This window comes from Drosophila elegans, unplaced genomic scaffold (genome assembly GCF_018152505.1).
Source record: "Drosophila elegans isolate 14027-0461.03 unplaced genomic scaffold, ASM1815250v1 contig_814, whole genome shotgun sequence".
NCBI lineage: Eukaryota > Metazoa > Arthropoda > Insecta > Diptera > Drosophilidae > Drosophila > Drosophila elegans.
In genome coordinates this window covers 10,663,910-10,690,985 of record NW_024546167.1, presented here as the reverse complement: position 1 = coordinate 10,690,985, position 27,076 = coordinate 10,663,910, and the positions used below count along the sequence as shown (strand labels likewise).

Sequence of the window (27,076 nt, the reverse complement as noted above, 5' to 3'; positions counted from 1 at the left end):
TCTAAGTAGGATCAATATAATGCCAAGCAAATGCGAAAACAAATCCTTGGCTTAGAACGGCTAAGCAAGAAGTCTTAACAATGGCGGAACGTTTTTCTGTTTGGCTTAAATCCAAAAACTGCCAATCATTTGCCTTTTGTCAGAACTGTCAACAGTTATATTTAAATGTCTGACCTCCTTCAATTCAGTTTTCTCTCTGTCATTTTTCATCGTTTTTTTGGCAATCAATTTGTTCCAAGTAGTACTTCAGCATAAAGGACATTTAAGCTGAGCAGAAATCCTGCTTGCAAAATGTTGCAGGGAAATAGCAATTTATTTATAAAGCTTTGTTTTGTAACAGAGTTGAAACAAGAAAGAAAGCAAACTTCGGCAAGCCGAATTTCATATACCCTTGCAGCTATTGCCAAAATTAAATACTCTTGAAAACATTAAAATTATGATTTACTTGCGTAAAAGTGACCAAAAACCAGGAGTTCCAAATCCATAACTCTTCTTCCACGCATTCGATTTCAAAGTTGTATATCTTCAAAGTATTGTGGCTTAAGCCTCTACAAATTTGCATTTAAATTTTGTTTTGAAAATTTGGGTTAATATTTTTACGACTTAAGGAGTTATCTTAATTAAATTCCGAAAAAAATAAGCCCAAAAAAGGTACCAAAAACGCACAGTTTTAATTCCATAACATTTCTTACAAATATCCGATTTCAAAATGGCATATCGTTAAAGTATTGGGGCTTCAGTCTCTAAAACTCTGCGTTTAAAAATTGGTTTTTAATTTCGGTTCGATTTTTTGTCATTTTTATGATGTAACTAACCCCTTTCTAATTCTCCGAAAAAATCGTCTATTGCAGAAAAATGACGAAAAACCTGCAATTCTAAATCCATAACTTTTCTTCCACGCATTCGATTTCAAAGTTGAATATCTTCAAAGTCTTGTGGTTTAAGCCTCTAAAAATTTGCATTTAAATTTTATTTTGAAAGTTTGTGTTGATTTTTTTACGACATAACTCCTTAATTAAATTCCGAAAAAAATCATTTTAAAAATGGTACGAAAAACCCACAGTTATAATTCCATAACTTTTCTTGCAAACATCCGATTTCAAAATGGCATATCGTTAAAGTATTGGGGCTTCAGTCTCTAAAACTCTGCGTTTAAAAATTGGTTTTTAATTTCGGGTCGATTTTTTGTCATTTTTATGATGTAACCCCTTTCTAATTCTCCGAAAAAATCGTTTATTGCTGAAAAATGACGAAAAACCTGCAGTTCTAAATCCATAACTTTTCTTCCACGCATTCGATTTCAAAGTTGTATATCTTCAAAGTCTTGTGGCTTAAGCCTCTAAAAATTTGCATTTAAATTTTATTTTGAAAGTTTGTGTTGATTTTTTTACGACATAACTCCTTAATTAAATTCCGAAAAAATCATTTTAAAAATGGTACGAAAAACCCACAGTTTTAATTCCATAACTTTTCTTACAAATATCCGATTTCAAAATGGCATATCATTAATGTATTGGGGCTTCAGTCTCTAAAACTTTGCGTTTATAAATTGGTTTTTATTTTCTTGTCGATTTTTTTGTCATTTTTATGATGTAACCCCTTTCTAAATCTACGAAAAAATCGTCTTGGCAGAAAAGTGACAAAAAACCTGCAGCTCTAAATCCATAACTTTTCTTTCACGCATTCGATTTCAAAGTTCACCGCGTTGCAAAATTCTGACTGAAGTTATACTACCCTCTGCAACGGTATAAATTTATGTACATCATATATTGTTTTCCTGGCCGAAAATGAATCTTAGTTTCCATTGACGTTGATATCTAGTTTTTATAAATGCAATATTTAGTTTCGGTTTCCTAAAATCGCACTTTAAAAATATAATAATTAATATAAAAATATAACAAACAGAAAAGAAATATAATTGGAAATGAGACCGGTTTTATTTACATTGCAGCATTTTATACAAGTTTACAGCCATTGATTTTTCAATCAGAAATCGAATTAAAACAATCACGTTGCTATATAACTTTTAACTGTCACCGGATATTGTCGTGTCCACAGCTTTGCCAATTAGCACAGTATTAAACCATTTTATTACGGTCGTAAAAAATCAATTATAGATACGACTTTCCTATATTTTAGACAAAATTGTTGAATCTTTACATGTGCCTTGTCCACACACCCATTATGGATGAAACAAAATTAATAAATTTTTGAATTTTAGTATGCACAACACAAGGCACGATGTTATGGGTCATTAAATGCGGAACTTTTTGAGTTTGCTTGCAGAATGCATATACCATATAAAGTATACGATATCTGTACAATTGAGAAATGATATGGGCAAATAAGTTAAATCGTAAATTGGTTGTAATCGCCGAGGGCAATAAATTGTGTCTTTATCAGATGGCAAATGGAATGTGATTTGAATTTTTCCGCTTCTGGTTTTGCGCTCTCCCCAAACGGAGGTAAGCCCTTTATTTATTATTTTGTATTCATATTTGCGAAAACAAAACCAAAACGATATTTCCCAATCAAATCAAATCAAAATTCAGGCGGCGCCAGTTGGGTGCTCCGCTGGGGCCTTTGTCGGAAAGTTATGTAAATCAGTCTTCCAGGCGATCAAAGACCTGGCGATCTGCTGCGGAGCGAAGACTTATCTTATGCAAACACCGATTGACTGACTGACATATTGACACAAGCATGCTGCTGACTGGATGACTGGCTGACTGGATGACTGGATGACTGGATGACTGGCTGACTGGCCGCCTGACTGATGGTGGTTTCCAGCCAACTAAAATGAAAGTCAAGAACTGTGTCCATGTCAATACAAGCCATATATCAGTCATGCCTAGAAATCAACCAACCCAAACCAAACCAAACCAAACCAAACCAGGCAGTCAGTCCGTCAGTCACTCAATGTCTCTCGTCTTTTTTCTGTTTCCTACTCCGGCTCTGATTCCGATTCCGATTCAGATTCAGAATCCGATTCTGGTTTGTTCTGTCTGCGCAATGCATTTCTGACATTTTATTGATTGAAGAGGCAACATTGACGCAAACACACACAACTCACACACACATTGCCCGGAGAAAATGCAAATATTTAACAGCGTTTTTTCATTTTCATTTTCATTTTCTTTCGGTCGTCCATAAGCAATGTCTTCTATTGGTTTTTGTCGAGCACCCCAGCGGCCGGGTGTGTGTAAACATGGGGCCTTTATTTAAATATAAACTCGCTCGCCCATTGCATTGCATTGAATACATGATTGAATATGACTCCTCCCGTATGACAGATGGATTTTGTCTGTGCTGTGGCCTCCGTCTGCATTTCAGCCAGTTCGATTGTTTCGTTTGTTGTCTTTGGGTGTCTGTCTTTCGCTTTTGGCCTGGTCGAATGCCACACACGATTTCGGATTTCTGATTTCTGGCTGCTTCTGTATTGTTATTTGTCGTGTACAATTGTACATGGGCATGCATAAGTCATTTCTGAATGAGAATGAATTTCCCTTTTTTATTTAGGCCTTCTTGTGCAAACATGTGCATTGCTTGAAAATTTTATGAAGTATGTCGGGAAAAATTAGTAATCCAATATTGGCTGGATCCTAAAATTAAAGGCAGGAAAAGTAATCTTGTGCTGGAGAGCGTTCATTTTGTTATTTCAATTAATTGTAGTTCTGGATTTCGTAGCTAATGACAAGACATTTCACTTCCCTGCTAAAATAAACTGAAAACAATTTATTCCAAAATGACCCTCATGATAAAAACATTAAAATTAACAAAATAATACTAAATTTAATAGTAACAATTTGGATTAAGTTTAAATATCGTTATCTTCTTTCAGGGTGAATATATTTTCATTTAAAATTTTGAGAATTATATTTCATAGCTCAGGCCCATATTGTTTATCAATTCATAGAAGCCTTCTTATCTAAACAAAATTGAATTCTATATTTGTACTGTAGAGATTGGTTAATATATTAACAGTAATTATATACAAAATGATCACATTTTTCGCTCTTAAGTGAATTAATCAGGTATTGATACTTCCGAATATAAGCATTTTTTTTTAAAACTCTCCTTTTGTGAACAAACAACAAATCGATTTGCATTAATCAGCTAAGGACTTAATCGATTCGACTTTGCAGCAACAACAGCTCACTTCCAGGATCATTACTGTTCAACGGCGTGACCAGAAAATTAAATGACATCTGCAGACGTCTGTGATCAATTGACACTTGGTGACCACAAGTCCGACCTCGGTCGATTCGAACCCGTATCCCTATAGGACCCAAACCCAAACCCAAACCGGACCCTCGTCCTGTGCCCTGAATCCAATGATGCAATGGCTCTCACTCCACTCGTTTATTCTGTCCAAAGTGTCAAATTACCCAGAAAGCCGTAAATTTAGGCCTTCTGGCTGCTGTCATTTGACCAAGAGCCATTCTGTCCCATTCCTGCCTGCCTGCCTGGCTGCTGGCTGCCTGGCTGGTACACTAAATTGGTTTCTGTGTCTGCTCGGCTGTTAATCTCTGTTGCAGAGATTAGCGCCCCCATTTAGGTGGGCAAAAAGGTGGCACAGGCCTTCGGAAATTGGTCCCTTTTTTCCAAATACATGCTGCAGCCATTGCCACATATGTGTTATCCGATGCGAAGTCGGGAAAATTGATACCTTGTGCACCAAGCCAAGAGCTAATTAGGTCGGATTTTGGGTGGGAGCAACGCAACTCTTTGCTAATTTACCATGTACATACATCGCCCCTAGAAAGCGTTCGATGATTTTGGCGAAATTCAATACGAATAGGATTCAGCATTGGGCACGGTCTCCCCTTGATAAATGCAGAAAATCTCACACCAGCGAACGTGAATAAATATTTAGGCCTTAGTTTCGGATAAAAAGCTTATTTTAATGTCAGACATCAACAAAGGAATTTAGAGTTATAATATATATTAAAGAATCAAACTGCAGAGCAAGAACCAAATAAGTATTTCATGCGATTCTTTTATGATAAGAAATATCTTAATGTATTCTCTTTGGTTTAACTTTAACATTAAAAAGCAAAAACTTGTTTATTTTACGAAGTATTTGTAAAAAGAAACTATCATCAAAAGACTTAAATTTATTTCAAAGGAAAACCCCTTCTTTGAGTAACAACAAGAACTTCAAAGAAAAGTCTTGATAATCCGTTCAAAAGTTTTCCTATGCTTACTTCAGATTTTACCACCATGTAAAGCAGTTGAGTAGAGATTGTTTCCAACTTGCACTGTTGTTAAGTAATTAAAAAAGAGACAAGAGTAAAGATTCAATTTGAGAAGAACAAATATTTGCGGTTTTTCCTGTTCACTGCACTACACAACTCAGCTCGAAACGCCCTGTGATGGCAAAATCTATTCTCACCTTTGTGCTAATCGCTATGCACAACATAAATCCAGTTTGGAAAAAAGCTGAAGCGACTCACAGCCATCCCGGCTTCAGTTTCCCACTCTTTCGGGCAGCTGTTGTTGGCTCAGAGCCCAGGGGGAATGGGAATTGTTTGCTTTTGTCGACTTTTTGTGAAATCCTGATGGAAGCAATTGTTTATGCATTAAATAAGCCGATGCAGAGCAGAGCAGAGGAGCGTATAGATGAGTACCGGAGATACTCACTTGGTAGACAACTGACAAAATATGTAGCACAATGGTTGATGGGTAAACAACAAGTGAGAAGTGAGAGGCGGGGTGGGGTGCAGAGCAGCTTAGCAAATCTCAAATCTGACAGCCAGTCAAATACAATGGCACTTAGGGGCTAAGGCTACCTAGGGGTGTAGTTCTCGATTTTCAGTGTGATTCTCGGCCCGAAACTCCTCACGGCCATTGCACATTTATGATGGATATCTAGTTCCATGATGGACAGCTCTCAGAAAAAGGAGGAAACTGCTCGGGATTAGGACCCTTGTGCGCAGTCTCAACTACCAGATTGTTATCACACGCAATTTTGTAATTTGATGAAAACAAACGAATTAAGATAAACATCGCCCAAAACCCGGTAGTTCTGCAGCTACACCAAACAATACAAGTGACGACTGAGCCTTTCAGTCCTCCCATTCAGCTAATCCCCTTCAATTGGTATCGCATGCGGTATGGTTTAGTTTTGTCGGTTTATGTTCACACAACTGTGAAATTTGATGCAGGCCCAAGGTGAAGGTAACACGATATGCATCACTATGCACCCATTGTTTTGCAGATCTGGTGGCCACTGATTAGTCCAGGCATCTGTTGGCCCAGAAGCTACCAAATATGGCTCTATAGAAGGTAGGTCTTTGTCAATTCAATCTGATTGGTTACATTTTTGTTCTTCTCAAGGAGTCACACAAAATTAGTTATTAAATGAAGAATACTTTGGGTTTTAATATTGGTGTTTCAAAATAGATAAGCGTGGTTTATGTTACTCGAAAAATTGTAATGCTCAAAGTCGCTCACATCAAATATCTTTCAGATTCCCAGCATACCAGTTGTGTTCATTATAATGGCCCACATATCATTGATAGATCGATCAAATGTGGAACACTGGTAGCTGGCAGCCGATGTAATCGAACGTGATCTCTCACAGGCCCCACAGGCCTCAAATTAATCTATATGAGTCGCTGCCGCCACCTCAGACAAAAGGAAGAAAACAAGAAAAGAAGAAAAGAAGTTGCTTTAATGAAGCACATGTGTCGGCTTTCGGACAAAAGAGCGCGGACCAACGCGAAGCATACAATTTATGATTAATCACAAGATCGATGAGAAAATTATGCTCATGACAAAAGGCCGGGCCAGAAGCGGGCATTAATCTGCATTTTCTAGGCCCCATCGAGAGATGACAAAGCGTTTATGGCGCATATAATTATTGGTTGCCGCCAAAGATCAGATGAGAAACGGAGCCTCAAGTGGCAGGAAATGCTACACAATTTGCCTTTTTCCCCTCGACTCCGGGACTATTCTGCTTCTGCTTCTCCTTCTTGTGAGACCTGAGATAATGTCTTAAGTATCGGCGACCAAAATGTCATTAATGACAAGTGCTTATAATGACTGGTGAGACGTTTTGTGAATAGGTCTTTCAATCCGACATGACTGGAAGCATGCATAATTTGCTTATATCCAGCAATACATTGGATCTCGGTGGCTACCGTTCCGATCGAGCCCATTGAAGGCAATTACCAGTGGTGTGATTACGCGATCCGCTCCATTATTAGGCCGGTATCAAGCTCTATGGAACTTATTTGGCGGCTCAGTTCAAAAATGACTTCACAATCAATTACAGTCACTTTTTATGTTGATTCGCCTAGACTGCTTTTATAAAAGTCTTTCCTGTCTACACACACTCGTAATTCTACTCATTATTTGACTTGATTTATTGGGATTGGGATTGCTTAAATGTTCATATCAATTAAGTGTGCAAAGCAATTTAGTATTTGAAAGGCACGAATGTGTATGTTGCATTTAGTTGTCTGATAGATAAATTTATTATTTTTTTAATTATGGTGAAAACAATTTAAAATTATAATTTTAAAAAAGAAATGTATACAAATTTTATTGAAGTAGGTACCAAATTAGTATAAAAGTATTAAAATATCTCCTTTTACTCGTATTCCAGAACAACAAATTAAATCATTTTTAAGTTGAATAATAACAGTTCTTTTCTTTTCTTTTTCAAAAAAATGTCCTTTTGCATTGTTAGAATTTTTTATTTACATTCCAAATACGTTAGAAATTCCTTGTAAATACTTTACTTGTTTAGCAAATAATTAAGGGACAACAAGAAGACGATCACAAATTGCCAGACGGAGAGGATAAATAAACAACCTGATAAATACCAACATGTGCAGACTTAACCATTAATAACTGGTAAGCTCAACAATGTTGTTGCATTGCCAACTATTTTTGTTCACAGACAGCAGCATCAGCAGCAGTTGAAAAAAACGTTTGTAATTATAACGCAAAAAGACCGCGACAAACTCATTTGTCCATAGTGAAAAATTCACATTACAAAGCCAGCCTCCGGAGATTGTTGACACGGAGAAGAGGTGAAGATTGCAGACCGCAGATTGGGTAGATGCCATTTGAGGCCTGGTCAGGATGGTGGCAAAATTGCCATGACAACAAATCAAGCATCATAATGTGTCAAGCAATGCATCAAGTGGCCCAACTGGAACGTCAAGGCAGCGACGACGGACCAAACGCATTACAACGTAATTGACGAGAATTGTCAACACTCCGGAGTCTTGGCAGGAATTGAGGATGAGGGGCAAGTGCTCCTCCTCCTCCTCCTTCTCCTCCTGATCCCCCAGTTGCTCCTCCCCTGGATGTCCCAACACCTCGGACCCGGCCACTTACTTTATTTATCGCAATTACCGATTACAGCTAACTTTATGGCCTGGCAACCAGTTTTTTGTTCAATTGCAATCGCTGTGAATTGTCTTAACGCATTTTTTGCGTCCACTTGGCCTGGTGATATTTTATTGTCAACTTCGGATGTAGGTATTTCAGGAGAGATTTTATAGAAAGGTATATAAAGTGCTTAAAGATTCCATGTTTTATTTTTTATTAAGTAGTTTTAAGAAAAAATAATTTAAAACATATTTAACTGTAACTCAAGACTAAGTCAGAATATTTTTTTTACTGACTAAAATATATTATAAAACTTGATTACTGTAACGTCTGTAAACTCTTGCTGAATATTTGAATATTTAATAAAAGTAACTAACACAGCGCAGAACCTAATTTTTCCATTATCATTGGTACGCATTTATCTAAAGATAATAAGAAGATTTAAAATACTTCATTTAACTTAAGGCATTTAGTAAATAAATGGTAACTTTGAATTTTAAAGTAATCATATTTATATTATAAATAAATACAATCCAATTATAGGGCATTTATGTTGCTTTTTAAAAATGATTGTTGCGTGTCATCTTCAGTCCCTTCGTTTCCGATTAAATTCAATATTGCTAGTCAGTTGCTGTCCTGTACTTCAGTTTATGTTTCGTTTGGCAGTGACAGTTGATGGGGTCCTGTCAAATGAATATCTGTCGACAAGCCTTCAACATTGTCGTTTTCAATTTTCGGCAGGATGCGAGTGAAGGATATTTATGGTCGCGATGGTGATGGTGCCGAGGGAAAAATTATCGAGGCATTTTGATCGTATTTCTTAAGCTCGTTACAGTGGAAAACAATTTTGTATGCGACCGCATAATGAGTTGCAACGAGTTGAAGTCGATGTTAAAGTTGTCGTTGTCCCTTCGTTGTCTGCGGTTGTTGATCTGCTCCTGCCACTACTGCTACGACTGCCACTACTGCCACAACTGCCACTGCTGCTGCTGTTGATTATCCCTTGACAGGGCATCAAATGCGAAAACGACCGCCCAATTTACATACAATGCACATCAATCGAATGGCCACGGCATCAACGGCAGCAGCAGCAGCAGCAGCAGCAGCAGCAGCAGCAGCAGCAGCAGCAGCAGCAGCAGCAGCAGCAACATCAAGTACTGGCTGCATCTACAGTCCTGTCACTGCCACTGGGCACCTTTGTGGCATCATCGGTTTTCCCCATCGCCCTTTTTTCCTTTTCCTTTTCCATACCCTTTTCCATACCCTTCTACCCGGCCTTTTGGGCCCGGCAATCAAGCGTACTTGTTGTCCGACTACAAATACAGCTCCAACTCCAGCTTGCTACCAGCCGACCAGCCAACAACTTTAGCGGCCATGACACAAAGATTGACAGCATGTCGTCGCTGTTTGGAAGCCTGATTGACATGAGTAATCAAGCAGCCGAAATGTGCCCACAAAACGCAGCCAGCAATGACACTGACAACAACGCAGCCAGCGAGCCAAACAACGCAGCCTTTCGTTTGCCCCTTTGACTGACAACGATGAGTCGACAGCAACGGCAACTTGCAACTTGCAACTCGCAACTCGCAGCAGCCGCATGTTCAGAGCAATACCATAAGGGCAATTTCGTTGATGAAACGAGGGGTTTTTGAGCGGGCTCAAAGGAAGTTCAACTTATAAATGCATAGGTCCAGTTACCATAATCAGAATCAATTAAGCCAAGGTTGCTGTATGATATGATCAATGCCAGCTTTAAAATATGGGTTTTTGTGTGGGAAAATCATAGAGTCAAGCCTAAAAGAATTATATCCATAACAGTAAAGGTATTTTAATTTAAATAATAATTTAACTCAAATTAAATTAAATAGAAAGATAAACTATTTCAATTCAAATATTGTTCTTATGCTTAAGCTGAAGAGCAGGCAAACATAAATAATGACAAGAATAGGTATTAAAATCGACTTAGATGGGATATGAGATACCTAGAATATAAACTTATACATGACTTGTCTCTTCCTTTTAAACATTCCCATCCAATTATCACATTCCCGGCTAATTCACGCATCAAATGCAAATTGCATTCAACAATGTTCGCTGCCCTCCAAGCTCTTCTGTCGGACTTGAGCACTTTCGAAAATCCTTATCCTTTGCGGATTACAAAACAGAACCAATATCCCCATTGTCAACTCGAATGTGGCCTTTGATGAAGGCGACACGACATTGACAGACGGTAGCCGATTGACTGGTGACAGGCGAACTGAAAGCCCCCAGAAAGTAGGGATCGGGATTGTTTCGGGATCGGGATTGGAATCGAGGAGAGGAGAGGAGCCTTTCCGATCTGGCCAAAATGAAGAAGCGACGGAGGGAGAACTGCAAACTGCAAACTGAAAACTGCAATTCTGATGACTTTTTGTCAGGCCTGATTGACGTCAACGACTCAACGACGTTTGTCAGGCATATAAATCTTTTGGCTCGTTTGTTTCTTGGCTGTGCCCACATATCCCAATCCAAATCCGATTCCGAGTCCAAGTCGAGGGGGATTATAATGCCCGACAACGACAGCGATGCGATGCATAAACAATGCCACTTTAAATTGGCAATTGTTGCGACAGTAAATTTTACAATGAATTACTACACTGGCATTCTTTTCTTTCCGAAAGACACACAGCTAAAAAATAAAAGGGTCGGACAACCAGTCGAATATAATTGCACGTCTCTGGGGCGAAAGTACGGCCTGAACTTGAACTGCAAATTGGGGCGTAACTAAAGACCGATTAGGCCATTCTTTTTGAAAGTTCAAACTATTTCGGGCCTAGTATGCCGGACTATAAAAAGGCAGGGTTAAAGTTGTTTTGGCACAGTTCACTTTGGTTTGGTGATCAGACAACAACAGTAGTCCAGCTAAGATCAACTCATCAACTAGCTGCGGTACCATGGCCCAAAAGGTGAGTTCCGTTTAAGGGATAATCATTTACTATATCCTTTGATTCTCCTTAGTTTTTCGTCGCCTTTGCTCTGCTAGCCATTGCGGTCATTCAGGCGGTTCCTTTCCATGGCCACCATGAACATCATGGCCATGGAGGAGCCACCAGTCATGCCTCCGTGCATCTAACATCCCACGGCGGTCATCACGAGGAGGCCCATCACCACGAGCATCACGGGCATGAGGATCACCACGAGGATCACCATGACTCTCATGCCGAATATGACTTCAGCTACGGGGTCAAGGATCACAAGACCGGGGATGTGAAGGCGCAGAGCGAGTCAAGACATGGCCACAAGGTCACCGGACACTATGAGTTGATCGATGCGGACGGTCACAAGCGAACTGTCCACTACACCGCCGACAAGCACAAGGGCTTCGAGGCCCATGTCCATCGCGAGAAGCTCCATGGCCACCAGGAGGAGCACCATGCTCATGGTCACGGACACGGCGGACACGGCGGACACAGCGGCTATGAAGGCGGACACGTTGAGTTCGAGGAGCACTCCTCGCATTCCGGACACGACTACAGCCACGGACACGAAGGACACGGACATGGTCATGGTCATGGTCACGATCACGGCAGCAGCTCCCACAGCTACTCGCTGAAACAAGACCATGGTCATGGTCATGGTCATGGACATAGACACAGCCACGAGTCGGAGCACGGACACGGTTACCATTGATCTGCAGTTTCTCCTTCAAAGTATCTAATTGTTTTTCTATCTCCCATTGAACTTACCAAATACCTATTGTTGTTATACCAAAATAAATCAGGCAAATATTTTCAAAAGTGAAAAGCTAGTTTGAAAGCAAATGAAAATAGTTTGAGGGGGCTGTGATTACTTACAACCATGGACAGATAATTAGCACAAAAAATCTAATCGAAAAATTTGGCTTTACTGTAATTACTAAATTAAAAGAAATAAATTAAATAATTATTGTAAAGAATTTATTTTTTATCGTCTTTACTTATAGTGGAACATTTTTTAAATTAAATCTGAACATTTTATTTTGTTTTATTATTAATCTTTAAAAATATTTTAATAAATGGTTAAAATATTCATATCCGTAAGCAGAAAATCGCATGAAATTTGGGTCAGAATCAATATGCGACGCTAATGGAAATAATATATAGCATATATGTATATTCGAAGATGATAAATCACGTACATGCAGCTTAACCATAAATTAACCAGCATCTATTCGTTTGCTATTTCAGGTGCCTGAAAACTTGTATCATCAATTCAGGCATGCATATTATACATATGCGCGCATATAGCGATTTTTTATGGACGATTTCTTTTCATTTTTAGTGGTGGCAATTGGATTTTCGGAGTTGCAAGTCTTTTATTCATCCTTGCGTCCCCATAAATCAAATATATCTCCCTAACTCTCGTGAGTATGTGTTTGTGTGTGTGTTTTTCGCATCCCCTCTTCCGAGTTGGCTACAATTTGTTTAACAGACAGGCTCGGCACATCCTTGCGTTATCCTGTTGCCCTCGTTTGTTGCTGTATTACAAATGACTGTGGAATATTTATAAGCATCATAAATTTAATTTATGTCGCCGCTGCGCCCGCCGCGTTTATTGTGCGCATAATAAACGCTCCACAAAAATCCCTTCTCGACCCAACACGACCGGGACACAACGCTCCTTCCCTCTCGCCGCGAAGTAATTTATTATTTTTATACGTTCCATGTGTTTGTGCGGCACGCACTTTCTACATTATATAATATACAAGCCATAGTGCGAAAATTGCAGCAGCTATTACTTATATTTATTATGGCGTTTTTTGCTGGATTTTCTGCTTTTATGTTGCAAATAATGATTAATGGACGTGTCTTATATCTGTGACTGAAACTATTGACCAAGTACTATTATTATTCTAGCATGCGATTTCTTAAAATGTAAATAAATTAATTTAACCTAAATAAGAGTAAATTGTTTAGCTTTAAGGTTATAAGGATCATTTATTTTTTAAAAAACATTAATAAGTACTCAAGGAAATTATTTGCTTTGTATTTTAATTTTCTTAAACGCGATTCTTAATCAATGATCAAAAAAATGTGAATGTCCACCTAATGCAATTGAATCATAAATTTGGCTTTGGCAAAATTAAATTGAAATTAATTAAGCCAAGCTTCAAGGGAATGTGAGTCGCTGTTGCCTCAGATCGTAAATTTACTTGATTACGATTTATTTGAAATAAAATCAAAGCAATAAAAAACACAGATACCGAAACGCAAAACGGAATGAATTTTGTTAGAAAAGCGAAAAACTAACCAAACGCGTTGATCAATTTGCATTGCAAATTGCTTTGTCAAGTGAGTTTTGAGCTCTAAAGCGGACCATTCGCGCATAAAAATAAGGTAAATATATATTTTATGTTTCACTTGTCGTCGTTTAATGCCATAAAAATGGGTATGTGTCTTATTAACTGATGAGGCTGTCGTTTCAACAAAAAAGCTCCGAAATATATATTCGGAAACCGGTATGGCACCAGCCAAGTCAAATCCGAGAGGAGGGCGCCCCCAATCCAATGCCCGTTACCTGACTTGGGCTATGGTGTCATTAATTTTGGAATCGTAAAGCCCACAATATGTCAAACGAGACCACACAGCGTCGTAAAATTCAATGTTTATGGCCTGCCTCTGCCTCCGATTCGGTATATATAGTAGTAAGTTTGGCTCGATTTTTTTTTTGAGCTGAACTTGCTTTGATTTCGGTTTTGGTTTTGGTTTTGACTTCGGTTTGGGCTTTGAATTTGTTATCAAAAGTGTCGCGTCGCTTTTAATGGCTTTTGCTTTAGGTGGCTGCCTTGTGGCGTGTTTCGGTTTTTTAAACGCTTGCCAGAAAATTAAGCGTAACTTATTTGTCAAGTTTCCGCTCGTTTTTTGAATTTTTTGTTGGGCAAACGCTTTTTGAGAAACATAAATAAGCTTGATTCGGTAGGAGATTGTGCCAAGTCTAATGAGCACAAAATGCCAAATCAATTATTGCTGTTGTTTTTAGAGCTAATAAAAATGATCCTTAAAATCTAACACTTAAATAATTGGCTTGTACAAAGATTTTGTTTTATTATGTTGTTTGAAAGTGTTACTTCATAGCTACATTTTAAAATAGTAAACATGAATAATATATTATACACCATATAACTTGTTTTCATAGTAAGTCTTTGCAAACAACTTGAGATGTTTTTAAATAACGAATAGCAATAGAAAAACATTAAATTTCACATCACATTTGTCAGTTTCAACAGAAATACTTTTTGTAATATATTTTTATAAAATTCTTTGAATAAATTTCTTTACAACTAAAAGAAAGTTAATTAATGATCAACAATTATATACAAAACATTACATTTAAAGATAGCTAGGTCCATAAAAAAAAGTGGAAATATTTTAACAAATAACTATTAACAGAAACACCCTTTAGTCACATTTACAAATATTTAATTTTGGCCAGTGAAATCCGAAATATGATTTTCCCCCGTGATCAATTGGCACGCCGAAATGCAATTGTGCTTTATCGCCGCTGCAGCATTTGGTCAATTGCATTGCTTATTTTTGTACACACTTTACGAAATATCAATAAATATTTTGCTAATTACACCGCAGAGTGATTATTTAAGCCGACTATATGGGCTGCTGCCGGTGTTTGTTGCCGTTCGGTCCGCCGTCAGATTGTAACAGATGCCCCATGGCATCCATAATAATGTTAAATGGTTTATAATAACCATAAATGTTTGAAATGTATGTGCCAAATGGCTTTTGGTGGCACATCCAACCGCACACAGAAGTCCACTTCAGTCGAGTCGAGTCCAGTCCAGTCGAGTCGCGTCGCATCGCATATAACCAGTTCGAATCCAGCTGGGTTTCTCGACAGCCGGCACAGTGAGAGGTCCCCCGGATGGCTGGGAGTCCGGGTTTTTGCCATGGAAATTGTTTATGGACACTTGTGGGGGGTGAGAGTGTTTCTGAATTTAACTGATTTTTAATGTGCGCGGCGAGACTTGTGGGCGTTGGCGAGATAGAGAGAGGCATAAGTTTGGGGTCGACATATAACGCCATTTGGTATTAGCCAATTTGCGGCAGTTTATTGGTGGAAAATCGTTACGCCATGATTGGCTGCTGGCTACTGTTTAATAAACTCATTGATTTATGGCTAATTAAATTTGTTGCCCGTATTAATTTATGCCAATTTTCGTGGCACATGCGCAATTAAATGAATTCCCCAATGGGTCAATGCTACATTTAAACAGCCAAAATAAGCTGCTTCTACTAACCGAATGAACGGGTTGTGGAGTGTATGTATAGTAGTATATCAATGATTAATGATCAACAAATTGGGTTGACGGGTAAATGGAATTTTTCTTTATTTCGCCGTCGAGCTGACCATGAAAATTGAGAACCCGCAACGCCCCAAACTGTCAGTTATCCATCACGATTGATGGATGTGCAGTCGGGGCTGCGAATGCGAGAGAGTAGAAGCTACCATCCACTCATCGTCATTGTCCGTAATCATTATCCGCAGCTCTAGCCCCGGGTACTCCACCTTATGTACATGCTCGTAAATCGTGCAAAATGATCTTCACTTCCCACCATATAGCCCTCACTTCTCGCCGATCGCCGATCGCCGGGGTGTTACCCACACATAGCACCGCAGTTTTGGGCTGCCTTTGCTTATCCAAAATTGTAATCAACTTAATAATAGGCTCCGCGCGCCTTAATGCTGATTAGGGGTTTTGTTTTTTCGCCTTTTGGATGGAGCAGGGAGATTGAATGTAGCTAGCTTACATACGCACCATAATTATGCAGGCCAGTGTAGAGTTGGCTAATGGGCAAATCGGAAAGGCTGGTTACTTTCCCTTAACTAAGTTTAGACCGTAAGATTGCTCCACTAGCAAAATTGGTTCCATTACACATTTCAGTAAGTTGGCTCAAATAAATCCCACTTAATAGCATATATTTGACTTAACTATCTAACAATATTTGTCAAGACTAAATTATATTATGTCTGAATTTGGCAGTTTGAGAAAAAGAGCGTAAAAAAATAACAATAACAATATTTTAGTCAAGCTTTAATTTAAAACAAAGAACTAAATTATGGACCTTATGATTTTTTTATTGTAGAAATCATTGCTAAAAAAAATATGTTATCAAAAGAATAGAATTGTCACATAATATTTTGAATTTTTGACTTTCTGTATAAAATTAAAAAAATATATATATATTTTAAATTCCAAGCTTGGGTAAAACTATTTATTATTTTTCTAATTCCTAAAGTCCACATATTATCACTTTCTAAGAAATCCATTAAGAATTTATATAAAAAAACTAATTAATTCTGGAAAAATGGCATTTTGTCTATGGTGCAATACTATATTTTGTTTTCGTAGCTGCTTTTTCCTCAATTTTTTATATCACAAGCTTTATGTGGCGATCAAAATTAATTTCCGATATGATTGATATGTTTTGCAGCCATACGAAACCGCTTCCAAAGCAAAAATGACTTTGTCCAGCGGACAACTATAAATCATTGAGACAAAAATGTGAACACGCGGCACACATTAGTCAAAGAGGGCAAAGGCAGCCGAATCGAGCTGTTGGCCAAAACGCATAAACATTTTACAGCGCAAACAATTAACTAAAAATAACATAAAAGAGTAGGCAGCGCTCCGCGAGACATGGGGCCAACTTGAAGATCTTGAAATGAAAAAATGATTAATGAACGTCACAATGGCAGTTTGGGAAAGTTACATAAATTAACACATGTCTTTACCATAATGAGTCAACAGAGATTCGGTCAAGTAAGAGTCGGCTCAGCTCAGCTCGACTCACTCCCAGTCTGGTCATCATACAGACAGCCCCCAGGGCGCTCAAATCGGTTTAGTATAATTAATGTGTCTGCTGATTATTAATTTTTGAGTATGTTTCTACAGCTGCCATTACCAGGCAGAGGCAGTAAGTATCAATTCTAAATCAATTAAGCAAGAGCATGTCAATGGATTGGGTTACATTAAAAAACTATTAGTAAGCATACATATAAATTAAATATTGGTTGGGTCTTGGGCCTACGGCGATTGCTGAAAATTAATTTTTCTTAGTGTTTATTTTTTAAACTTACTTTTTGTTTTATTTAATCATATTTTATGGCATAAAGTTATATATTTAAATTTAAAACATATTTAAATTTAAAATACCTAATTTTCAATTATAAAATCATAATTGTTTCATAGTTTCATTCCAAAGTAAATAAATCAATGCTGACAAAAGCATTGGAAATCACCCACTTATTGAAAATTCAAAGCCAAGTCTGTCAGAATTTGTTTTATTATGTTTTCACATATTTATATATTTTTTTGTCTACTGCGAACTGCGAAATGAACATACGATGAACCAAAAAATAAGGGCAGCTTTCTGGTCATGACAGGTTCCACAGGACATGGCCAGACAGGGCACACACTCATAATTGTTGTATTTGTTGTTAACGGAAAACAAAAGGAGCAGCCAGTCCAAGTTCATTCAAATGGTTCGGTTCGGTAAGGTTGAGGGCCAGCCTGTGCAAAACGGCACAAAATGCGGCAATAAAAAATGTGTGGCTCATGTGGCCCCAGGATAAACAGCCATACACGCGGAAGAGTGAACCTGGGAGGAGGACGAAAACGAGGACGAGGACGAGAGGCCCAGGCAGACACTAATTCGATCTGATAATCATGGAGTCCCGCCAAAGGGCATGAATTGTAATTTCCTCTTTCGCGGAATTAACTTTCGGTCCCTGTCGCTTGGTCGGTTGGCTTTGTTGTTACGATGTTTGCAATTTTTTTCTTTATTTATTTTATTCTGGTTTTGTTTTGCTTTTGAGAATCTGTTGAATTCGGTTATTCTTTTATTTTTGGCAGAGACACACCGGCTAACCATTGTTGGCTGGTATTTATGTGTCATATTTATTCATTTAAGGCATTGCGCTTTTGTTTTTACTTCTGCCGGTCGTGTGTCTCTCTGCATTTCATTCATGGCTGCAGGACGTTTTTTTTTACCCTTAGTTATCCTTTGATGTCTGGCCTTCTTCGGAAATCCACTAATTTGAACCTTTAAATGACAAGCAGTAGGGGAGAAGAATGTTTTTCCTTAAAGTAAACACACAGAATATATTTAAGCTTGTTTATCAATAAATGATAAGTAAGAAATATTTTTTCTACAAATCTTGATCAGTAAAAATTTTAATTAGGAAATAAAATAAAATATCAAAAATTGTATTTTAAGCAAATTTTTTGTTAAATTTTAAACAGATTTAGACATTTAAAGTTCAGCTTTATCTAGGCAAAACTACAGATCGAACAATTTGCAAGCAGAATTTCATTAGAAATAGGCAAAAATCCAGACGGAAACCCGAAAAAATAGAACAAAACTTTGCCTCAAACGATAGATACAAATATACATCCTTGTTTATGTATTCAAATACTCGTGTGTATATATGTATGGTATATGGAGACGGGTCTGACTGAACAACAATTTTGCAAACGGAGGGTAAAAATAAAATCAGCATTTTTAGTAGTTAATTTAATTTATTGCAGCGTTTTTATGGTTGACTTTATTGCATAATAAAACATAATTTACTGCGCCATTGAGACTTTTTGCGTTTGCGTCGATGATTCTAAAGCGCAACCATCGACCATGGCCCACAGAGGAGTGGAGTGGAGAAGTGGAGAAAGGCAGGCAAGCCCACCGAGGGGTATAGAGAAAATATAGAGAAAGAGACTGTGGTTGCTGCGAAATTGGGCGAGACAAAGACGATGCCAACAGGGGGAGGATGGGGCCACAAACAGATACGTTAGGTGGGCGGTGGGAAACTTCAGACAGATTGCGATTTCATTTTTTGTTTACGTGGCCGGAAAAGTGAGGCGAATGCCCCGGAATAATAGGAGGATCGGATCAGATTAAAGCTACAAGCATCAGGCATTTTATTGCACAAATCTATTACGTGTTTTACTGCAACTAAATGAATTTAAATTTTATAAAAACAAGGAAAAAAGTAATAATGTATGTTATAAGAATATGGAACTAAATGAATTCAAATTTTATAAAAGCAAAAAAATGAATATAATTTTATTTAAAATCGAACAATGCTTATATGGAATGATGCATTGTATTAAATACAATAAATACTTCTTCGTTAATTTTTATATATTATATTACAAACGATTTTTAAACTTATTTTCTTTTATTCATTTTTTTGTTACAATTTTTTATACAATATTTTAAAATTTGCTTTAAAAGAGTTACCAAGAATTCGTTTTAGGAAATGCATATTTTTACCAACAAAAAAACCATATATTAGTAATGTGTTACACAGCAAACTAAACACAACTTGCGGTCGTGTCGTTGGATTTAATCACCAATTAACAGAACAGAAAAAACTTAACCAACTAAATATCCACCCGCTGTTCAGGACACAAACATTCCATCAGCCAGTCATTGACATATATCATGGAATCCAATTGAGTTCAGCTTTCGTCCTGATATAAAAGCGCCGGCAAAACGAGCGATTGCAAACAGTTGGGCATTGGGAGTGGGTCAGAATGCATGTCCAGGAATTGCTCTTCGTGGCCGCGGTCCTAGTGCCCCAGTGCCTCAGGGCGTTACGCTACAGCCAGGGTACTGGAGATGAGAACTGTGAAACCCTGAAATCGGAGATCCACTTGATCAAGGAGGAGTTCGACGAGCTGGGAAGAATGCAGAGGACCTGCAATGCCGACGTCATCGTGAACAAATGCGAGGGATTGTGTAATAGTCAGGTGCAGCCATCGGTAATAACGCCAACGGGGTTTCTGAAAGTAAGTACTATTTGGCCTTTCATTCGTCAGGAAAATTGAAGAACCATTTTAAATCTAGGAGTGCTATTGCTGCCGCGAAAGCTTCCTCAAGGAAAAGGTCATCACTTTAACCCATTGCTATGATCCGGATGGCACTCGTCTGAGCTCTCCGGAAATGGGCAGCATGGATATACGTCTTCGTGAGCCAACCGAATGCAAGTGTTTCAAATGCGGCGATTTTACACGTTAATGTCCCCATATGCGATATAAATTTATAAAGAATATAAATCAAGCCATTCAAAAATGTGTCTTTTTTTACGGCAATTTTTTTATAGAGTCTACAATTTTGTCATTGATATGTATTGTATAAGCCAAGCTCTAAAAATTATATATAATTTTTTAAAATTCCAAACAAAACATCAAATGGTATAAATCTGAAATAAAAACTTATAATTTTTAAGTTTTTTGATTTTCTCGCGAAAATAAATTACAAACTATATATTAATCATTTTATTCAAAAATATAAAAACAAATAAATCATAATAAACCCCTATTTTTATTTACCACTTTTTTTTTAATATTAATTTTTGTTATTTGTCTTCTATTCTTATTTGATGCTACTTTTTATTCAAACTCTAGTTTGAGATGCATTTTCAATTTAACTGGACATTATTACATGCAAAAATGTATGCATTTTTTTGGAGATCGTCGATTGCATCGTTATTCGATAACCCAAAGGCTAACATCTGTTGGATTGAAAATACATTCGGTATTTCACTGCGAGGCATTTGCGTTACTGCATCTATGCATGAACTTTGATTTCCCAAAAACATGCAATGCAATCCTGAATTCGAAAATGTTTGACATATCACCGGAGGCCAAAAATTGATTGCAACCAAAATGGAATACATCACTGGTCTTTTGCAAGGCAATTTTGTGTAGGAAATACCAACGTGGGCATTTTGACTTTTTGGCTTAGCCTGCCTACCCTAAATTAACTCATTTAGTTGGGTCCAGCACTCACAATCGCCTTGCTTATGTTGGAATCTGTGCGGGACATGAAGCTTAACCACCCGGAAACTCGTCCCGCAAACATAATAATCAAGCGTAAACTGCACTTAAGATGAAAACCGCTTTCTGGTTGTTAATTTTCATCATTATTTTCCCTATACCGCTCGCTGATTTGTTTTCTCTGTTTTTTTTTCTGTTTTTTCGCCTTCAGACATGCGAGTACTGGGCTGAATTGATTAAAACCCGCAGTGTAGAAGGCAGAACATCGGCTAATTGTAAATTGGAGCGGTTTGGAACGGAACACGCTCGGTTCGGGGCTAAATTATAATTTCATGTTCACAAGCACATTTGCACGCACTGTAATTTACTTAAGCATTTTTCCACCGCTCCCCATATACTTACCCACTCATCTGGATGTGATCTGCGCCGGTCGGTCCTGTTGCCGCCTTTCGTTCGTGTGTGCGAAACTCATAATTTAGTTGACACGCCCATTAACATCGGGCCGGGCGATCTTCCCGAGCTCCAGAGCTCCACATCCCCATCCAAGGTTCGCCGGAGGGGAAAACAGGGGGTACCTGGGTGGCATCGCGCGTCAGTGGCTCCATCAACAGCAACGTGCCGACACAATATAAATTATATATTTATATTTATAACATACATCGAAGCCGCGACTTTAGCCATTCTCGGCCCAAGTTGCATCCCCATCCCGGATGGAGTCACGTATAGCAGAGATCAGTTGATCACTCGAAACTTTTAACATTTCATTAGGGTAATGAAATTATACAGTCTATAAACAAACGGGTTTCCATAGCCAATTACTGGCTTGCTGCAGCTGTTGAATTACTTATTTAGCTTTAATTGAGGATCACATGAAAAATGGATATCGATTAAAAATTTTCTTATGAAAAAATTAAACCCATTTCTGTAATAATATTGTGTGCCATATTATTTTAAAAAGTATTATTTGTTTGACTTAATCATTTTCTGCAATTCATAGTCCTAAATAAAAACTATAAATTTTGTAAATATATTGATTAAATTGAATAATTAGTAAGTTCGATCGCTAAATACCCCCATAAATTTCACTCACAGGCATCAGGCTCACAAATCGAATGCATGCGTCCGTGTTAAATAAATTGCTGCATATTAATAAGTTATAAATTAAACACAAGACACAAAAGGCAGCCAACGTTAAATTTCTATATTCTTCCGAGTCACTTTGATGATAATTAATGAATGTTAATTAATAACAAATTTGAAACTCAGCAAAAAAAAATTAGGGGGACAAAAAATATAAACATTTACTTGAATGCTACTTTATTGTTATTGTTGCCAATGCCGCTGCTGGTTATCGCTTATACAATATCTAACATACTTTTTGTGTTAAAACGCGTTAATATTGGCAATTAATTTTCATCATTTCGGATTCTTTATTTCTTCTTCATTCTCATTTGCATGAATTTGCAATTAATTTGATATGTTTGTCATTTGGTGAAATATATTTCTGTTTGTTTTTAATGAAAGCTCAAGGCGAAATGTAAACAACAAAGTTTTTGTTGAACGGAAAAATGCTTTTAGTGTCAAGACACTGTCGTATTACGGCTCAGCAGCATTCAACACAATCAACCCACATTAATGGCCAAAAACAAGAAGGCGTGACATCATTGATTGGCTTTTTCTTTAAAGTTATTTTTGTGGCTCTTTTTTCCAGATTTCTTTGATTGCCTATAGACATCTCACTTCGCTTTCTGATTGAAATTTATGTTGTGTTATTATAACTATAGTTAAGCCTAATGCCGCTTGACATATCCACATAATACAACAAAAAATTAAGTGATGGATTTAGCTCAATAGATAAATTATATTGAAGAATATAATAGAAGGGACAGGTTTCGAGTTCTTAAAAAATAAATTTATTTCCATATAACCCTAAATATTAATTTTTGAGAGAGAGGATATAAGGACATATTTTAGTTAATTTTTTATAATTAAGTTTAGTACCAAAATGTAAAACTTTAAACATTGTACAACTTTAATAACTTTTTTTTTTAAATACATAGTTTTATTAAAAGGACTTAAGTAAGATCGATTTACTTTCAAAGTCGTACCAAAAAGGATTTTTTCAGTACTGTTTCACTATTTAAAACAAGAACTTTCTGACCCCTCAGTGTGTAACAGATTTTCCCTAATTTTTCCTCAACAAAGAGTATTCAGGAAGCAGCATTGGAACAACTTCCGTTTAAGACTCCGCATATATCATATTTCAGTTAGAAGGGGCAGAAACACAGAGTGCTGTGGGCTGGGTTTGAATGCGAGGTATGAGGGGTCACCTGTCAGAGAGTAAAAGCGCAACGAAGCGCAAAGCGTTTTTGCATTTTGCATTAAATTTATGATTTTTACAGCTGACATTTGTTTTCGGGCGCCTTTCCCTCCTTGCAGCCCCAAAAGCACTTGTGAGTGTGACTGTGCCTTCCTCAGCCGGCAGCCGCATGTGCGTAGGGCATAACATGCAGGACAACAGCAACAGCAACACCAACAATACCTAGCTCGACAGCAACATATTTTTTCCGACCAGCAACTGCAACTGAACAGAATATAAATCGAAAGAACGAATAAATAAATGCCCTCCCACTCAAGTATTTGCCAGTAACTCTTCAAAGATCCTTAAAAAAATGCAAACAAAACATATCACTTTGAAATATATTCAGTATTGAATTGAATTAAATTTTCTTCTTTTGATAAAAAGATCTCTTTGTATTTTTAAATAAATTTAAGCTTTAATGCTAGCAAGCTTATAATAATTTGCCATTATCAACCATACTTACATTTTTAACTCTCGATCAAAAAAGAAATAGCTCCTAATAATATAAGTTCTTAATAATGGTTAATTTAAAAAATCAGAGACACAGATTTAAAATGTACATACAAATTATTTTGTCTTTTAAACTGTATTTGGAAATTAAATTCAAAATAATTTCTGTCTAATTGTAAATTTCGCTTAAGACCAAGCCGTATAGACATTTGTATAGAAATAATGTGAAGTTATCCCAGTGTAGAAGGAACATTTTTAAATTCACAGCTAGTTTGGAAAGCCCTTTGCAAGGGTATTGCGACAAGAGAGGTAGCAGCAGCTGTCATAAGATAAAAATTTGCCCGCGCCTGCATATTGCATATGCAACTGCAACCCGTTGCTAGTTGCTGGTTGCAGGTTGTCGCGAGGGGGGATGAGGGGAATGGGCCGAAAGGGGCAACATGCAACATATTCTAATGCGTTGCGACATCAAGTGACAGCAACGGCGACAGTTGCTGTTGCCGCATGAGAGGCGGCGACAGGCGACAGCAGAAAAGATGAAGAGAGCAGCACCAGCAGCGCCAGCAAAAAAATGCATTTGGAAAGCAAGCTGCATTTTCTCGGGCATGCAAATGAACTGCAATTATGATAAACGCCAACAGTTGACCGGATGTGGGTAACTAAAGGAAAACTGGCCCAAGACCGGGACACTTTTTGTATCTCAAAGATTGTGCAATTATAATAATGGACAATAAACATGAGATGCTAAGAGATTATAAAAAAGGAAATGCACAGACTTGGCAAAAGCGGCAAGAAAATAGGACTTACATACTCCATTACTAAAGAACTTTTATTACGTTTTAGAACACAAAGATATTTGAATAAGTAAAACGGCATATAAAGGAAAAACTAAAACCTTAAAAAAGAAAAAAAAATTTTAAATCGTGTTCAACATTACATATGATCACCATGTGGCCTCTAAAAAAATAATTAAAATTAATAATAATATAAAATTTGTAAAATAAGCATTAAACAATTTAACCAAAGTATTATTCGAAGTACAAATGCTAGTTAATACAAATCCAGCTATTCATTACATAAAAATAGATATGCGGTTTCTATTAATTTTAAGTTGCTTTGTAAACACGACCTTTTGTAAACCAATTTTCAGGAAGGAAGAATATTAAATTGAAGCCAACATATGTTGCCCACTGGCCTTTGACTTTTAGATTTTTCCCATTTTTTCTACCGTTTTTGCAATGTGTGCAACATACACTTATACATACATGAAGAAAGCGAAGCCCCTTTGGCACATTACTCATACGCCCCAGTGGGCAAATTTATGAACTCGCCAGCGCACTTGAGGCCACGACAAACGAGTAGAAAAAAATGGCAAAAACCTACAAACACACACTCCTGACATCCATGTACAAACACACGGGGTAAGTGCGTTTGTATGTTTATTGGAGGGTACCAACATAAGTATGAGGCAAGTAAAGCAGCTTGTAAAATATGCCAAGGGTTAAAAAGTGTGCAGCACATAATTCATACACATACACTCGTACAACACGAAAGTCGCCTGGAAAATATGGCCAAAGGGTAAAAAGATGAAAAGCGTAAGAGAAAGCGTGGCAAAGGGGAATGCTTAACTGCAATCGAGCAACGGGTAAGTAGACGAAGACGAGGACTGCAGCATCTCTTAAGAGGGTGCATACAAATGGTCGCACTGCGGATAATTATATTTCGTTCTGGTTTCTAGTTAATTTTTAAAATGTTTGAATATTTAAATTTATAGGGAGATTACGATAAAAGAAGATTAAAATCGAATTGGTTTATTTATGGCTATAATACCTAAGTAATGTTTATCAATATAAGAAGTAATTTTTAATTTTTAGTAGATTTTAAGAAAAAACAGGATGTTTAGAAAAAACACACTGTCAAAGCTCAAACTCAGCACAAGACATCCTGCAAACTAACAAGCACTCAAACTCAACCACTTTGGTGACCATTTTGTGTTACTAAAGGGCTCTTCCGGTCACATATGCCGCATCCTCATCCTGTGAGCCACATAAATGAACTGCTAAAATGCTAACAAAAGCCCGAAACGGAAACGACCCCCGCACCGTGAAACACGCACCCCTACTTATTTGTCTGTTGGGGAAATTCGCTTGGGCAGACAAAAACACACAAAAAAAAGGATATGGGCAAACCCGGTTCTTTATTATAATTTTTTTCTTCCCCTTTTGCGGTTTGTAATGTGTGTTGTGGCCACAAAATACTGTTAGCCACTTCATTTTGTGGCTTGCCTAGCGAAGAGCGAGAAAGACATATACTTTTTGTGTGGTTAATTGAAACTCGATTGTTTTGTGTTAAACCAGAAATGAGTCTATTAAGTCCAAAAATGAAACTAAAACGATATTGTGAAACAAAGGAAGCTATAAAACGTTTGACTTCGTCCGCCATTAAAATGGCATCTAAATAAACATTTTATGGTTTTTGAAAGGCGAAACTTTCAAAAGCTTCTTAATGAACACGACAAATACCACAATAGACGGGGGGCATTTTATGAGAGCATCACCAAAAATGCTTGAAAAAGGCGTGGGGCAGCAGCAGCAGCTGTCAATATATAGCCAAAATATGTAAATTATCGATTGTTAATTCAAAGCGCCACGATTAGTATAATTGTGTGTTTCTCTTCGAAATCCTAAACATTTTAGTGCCATAAAGCTGGAGCAAGATGTCGTCTTTGGAATATTTAACCAATTGCGTGGATTTGGTTTTGTTTTTACGACCATTTTTTGTTTTTTACGATTCTGCGGCCTCAATAGAGCAATTTAACTAGAGATTATGACTCTTACATATGATTATTTTAAAATGCTTTCAGGTGGGAGTTATGATTCAGATATTAAGCATTTTGCCTACTAATAGAATAATGAAATAAATAAAGTTGAATATTAAAAACTATATTTTTATTTTTTTTTTAGTATTTTTAGTTGGATTTTTTTAGAGGCATTTTAATTCGGTTTTAAAGCAAGAAACGTCTTAAATGTCGATTCTTGTCCTTTTTTTAATATATGTTTAATCTATGTCTTGTTTAATTATGAAACTTAAATCGTAAATTTATATGAACA

The 27,076-nt window shown here is 37.2% G+C and overlaps 2 protein-coding genes across 2 annotated transcripts; both read left to right on the top strand.

Moving 5' to 3' along the window:
• The first annotated feature begins 11,200 nt into the window (after positions 1–11,200).
• Positions 11,201–12,129, top strand: LOC108138695 (histidine-rich glycoprotein). Its single transcript, XM_017261040.2, has 2 exons — positions 11,201–11,288; positions 11,341–12,129. The coding sequence occupies exons 1-2, from the start codon at positions 11,277–11,279 to the stop codon at positions 12,010–12,012; spliced, it is 684 nt and encodes a 227-aa protein (XP_017116529.1). The 5' UTR covers positions 11,201–11,276; the 3' UTR covers positions 12,013–12,129.
• Positions 12,130–19,671: 7,542 nt separating this feature from the next.
• On the top strand, positions 19,672–20,507 carry LOC108138711 (partner of bursicon). The gene is made up of 2 exons (XM_017261062.2): positions 19,672–20,164; positions 20,223–20,507. Exons 1-2 carry the CDS (start codon positions 19,910–19,912, stop codon positions 20,391–20,393), a joined length of 426 nt encoding a protein of 141 aa, XP_017116551.1. The 5' UTR covers positions 19,672–19,909; the 3' UTR covers positions 20,394–20,507.
• The last annotated feature ends 6,569 nt before the right edge of the window (positions 20,508–27,076 follow it).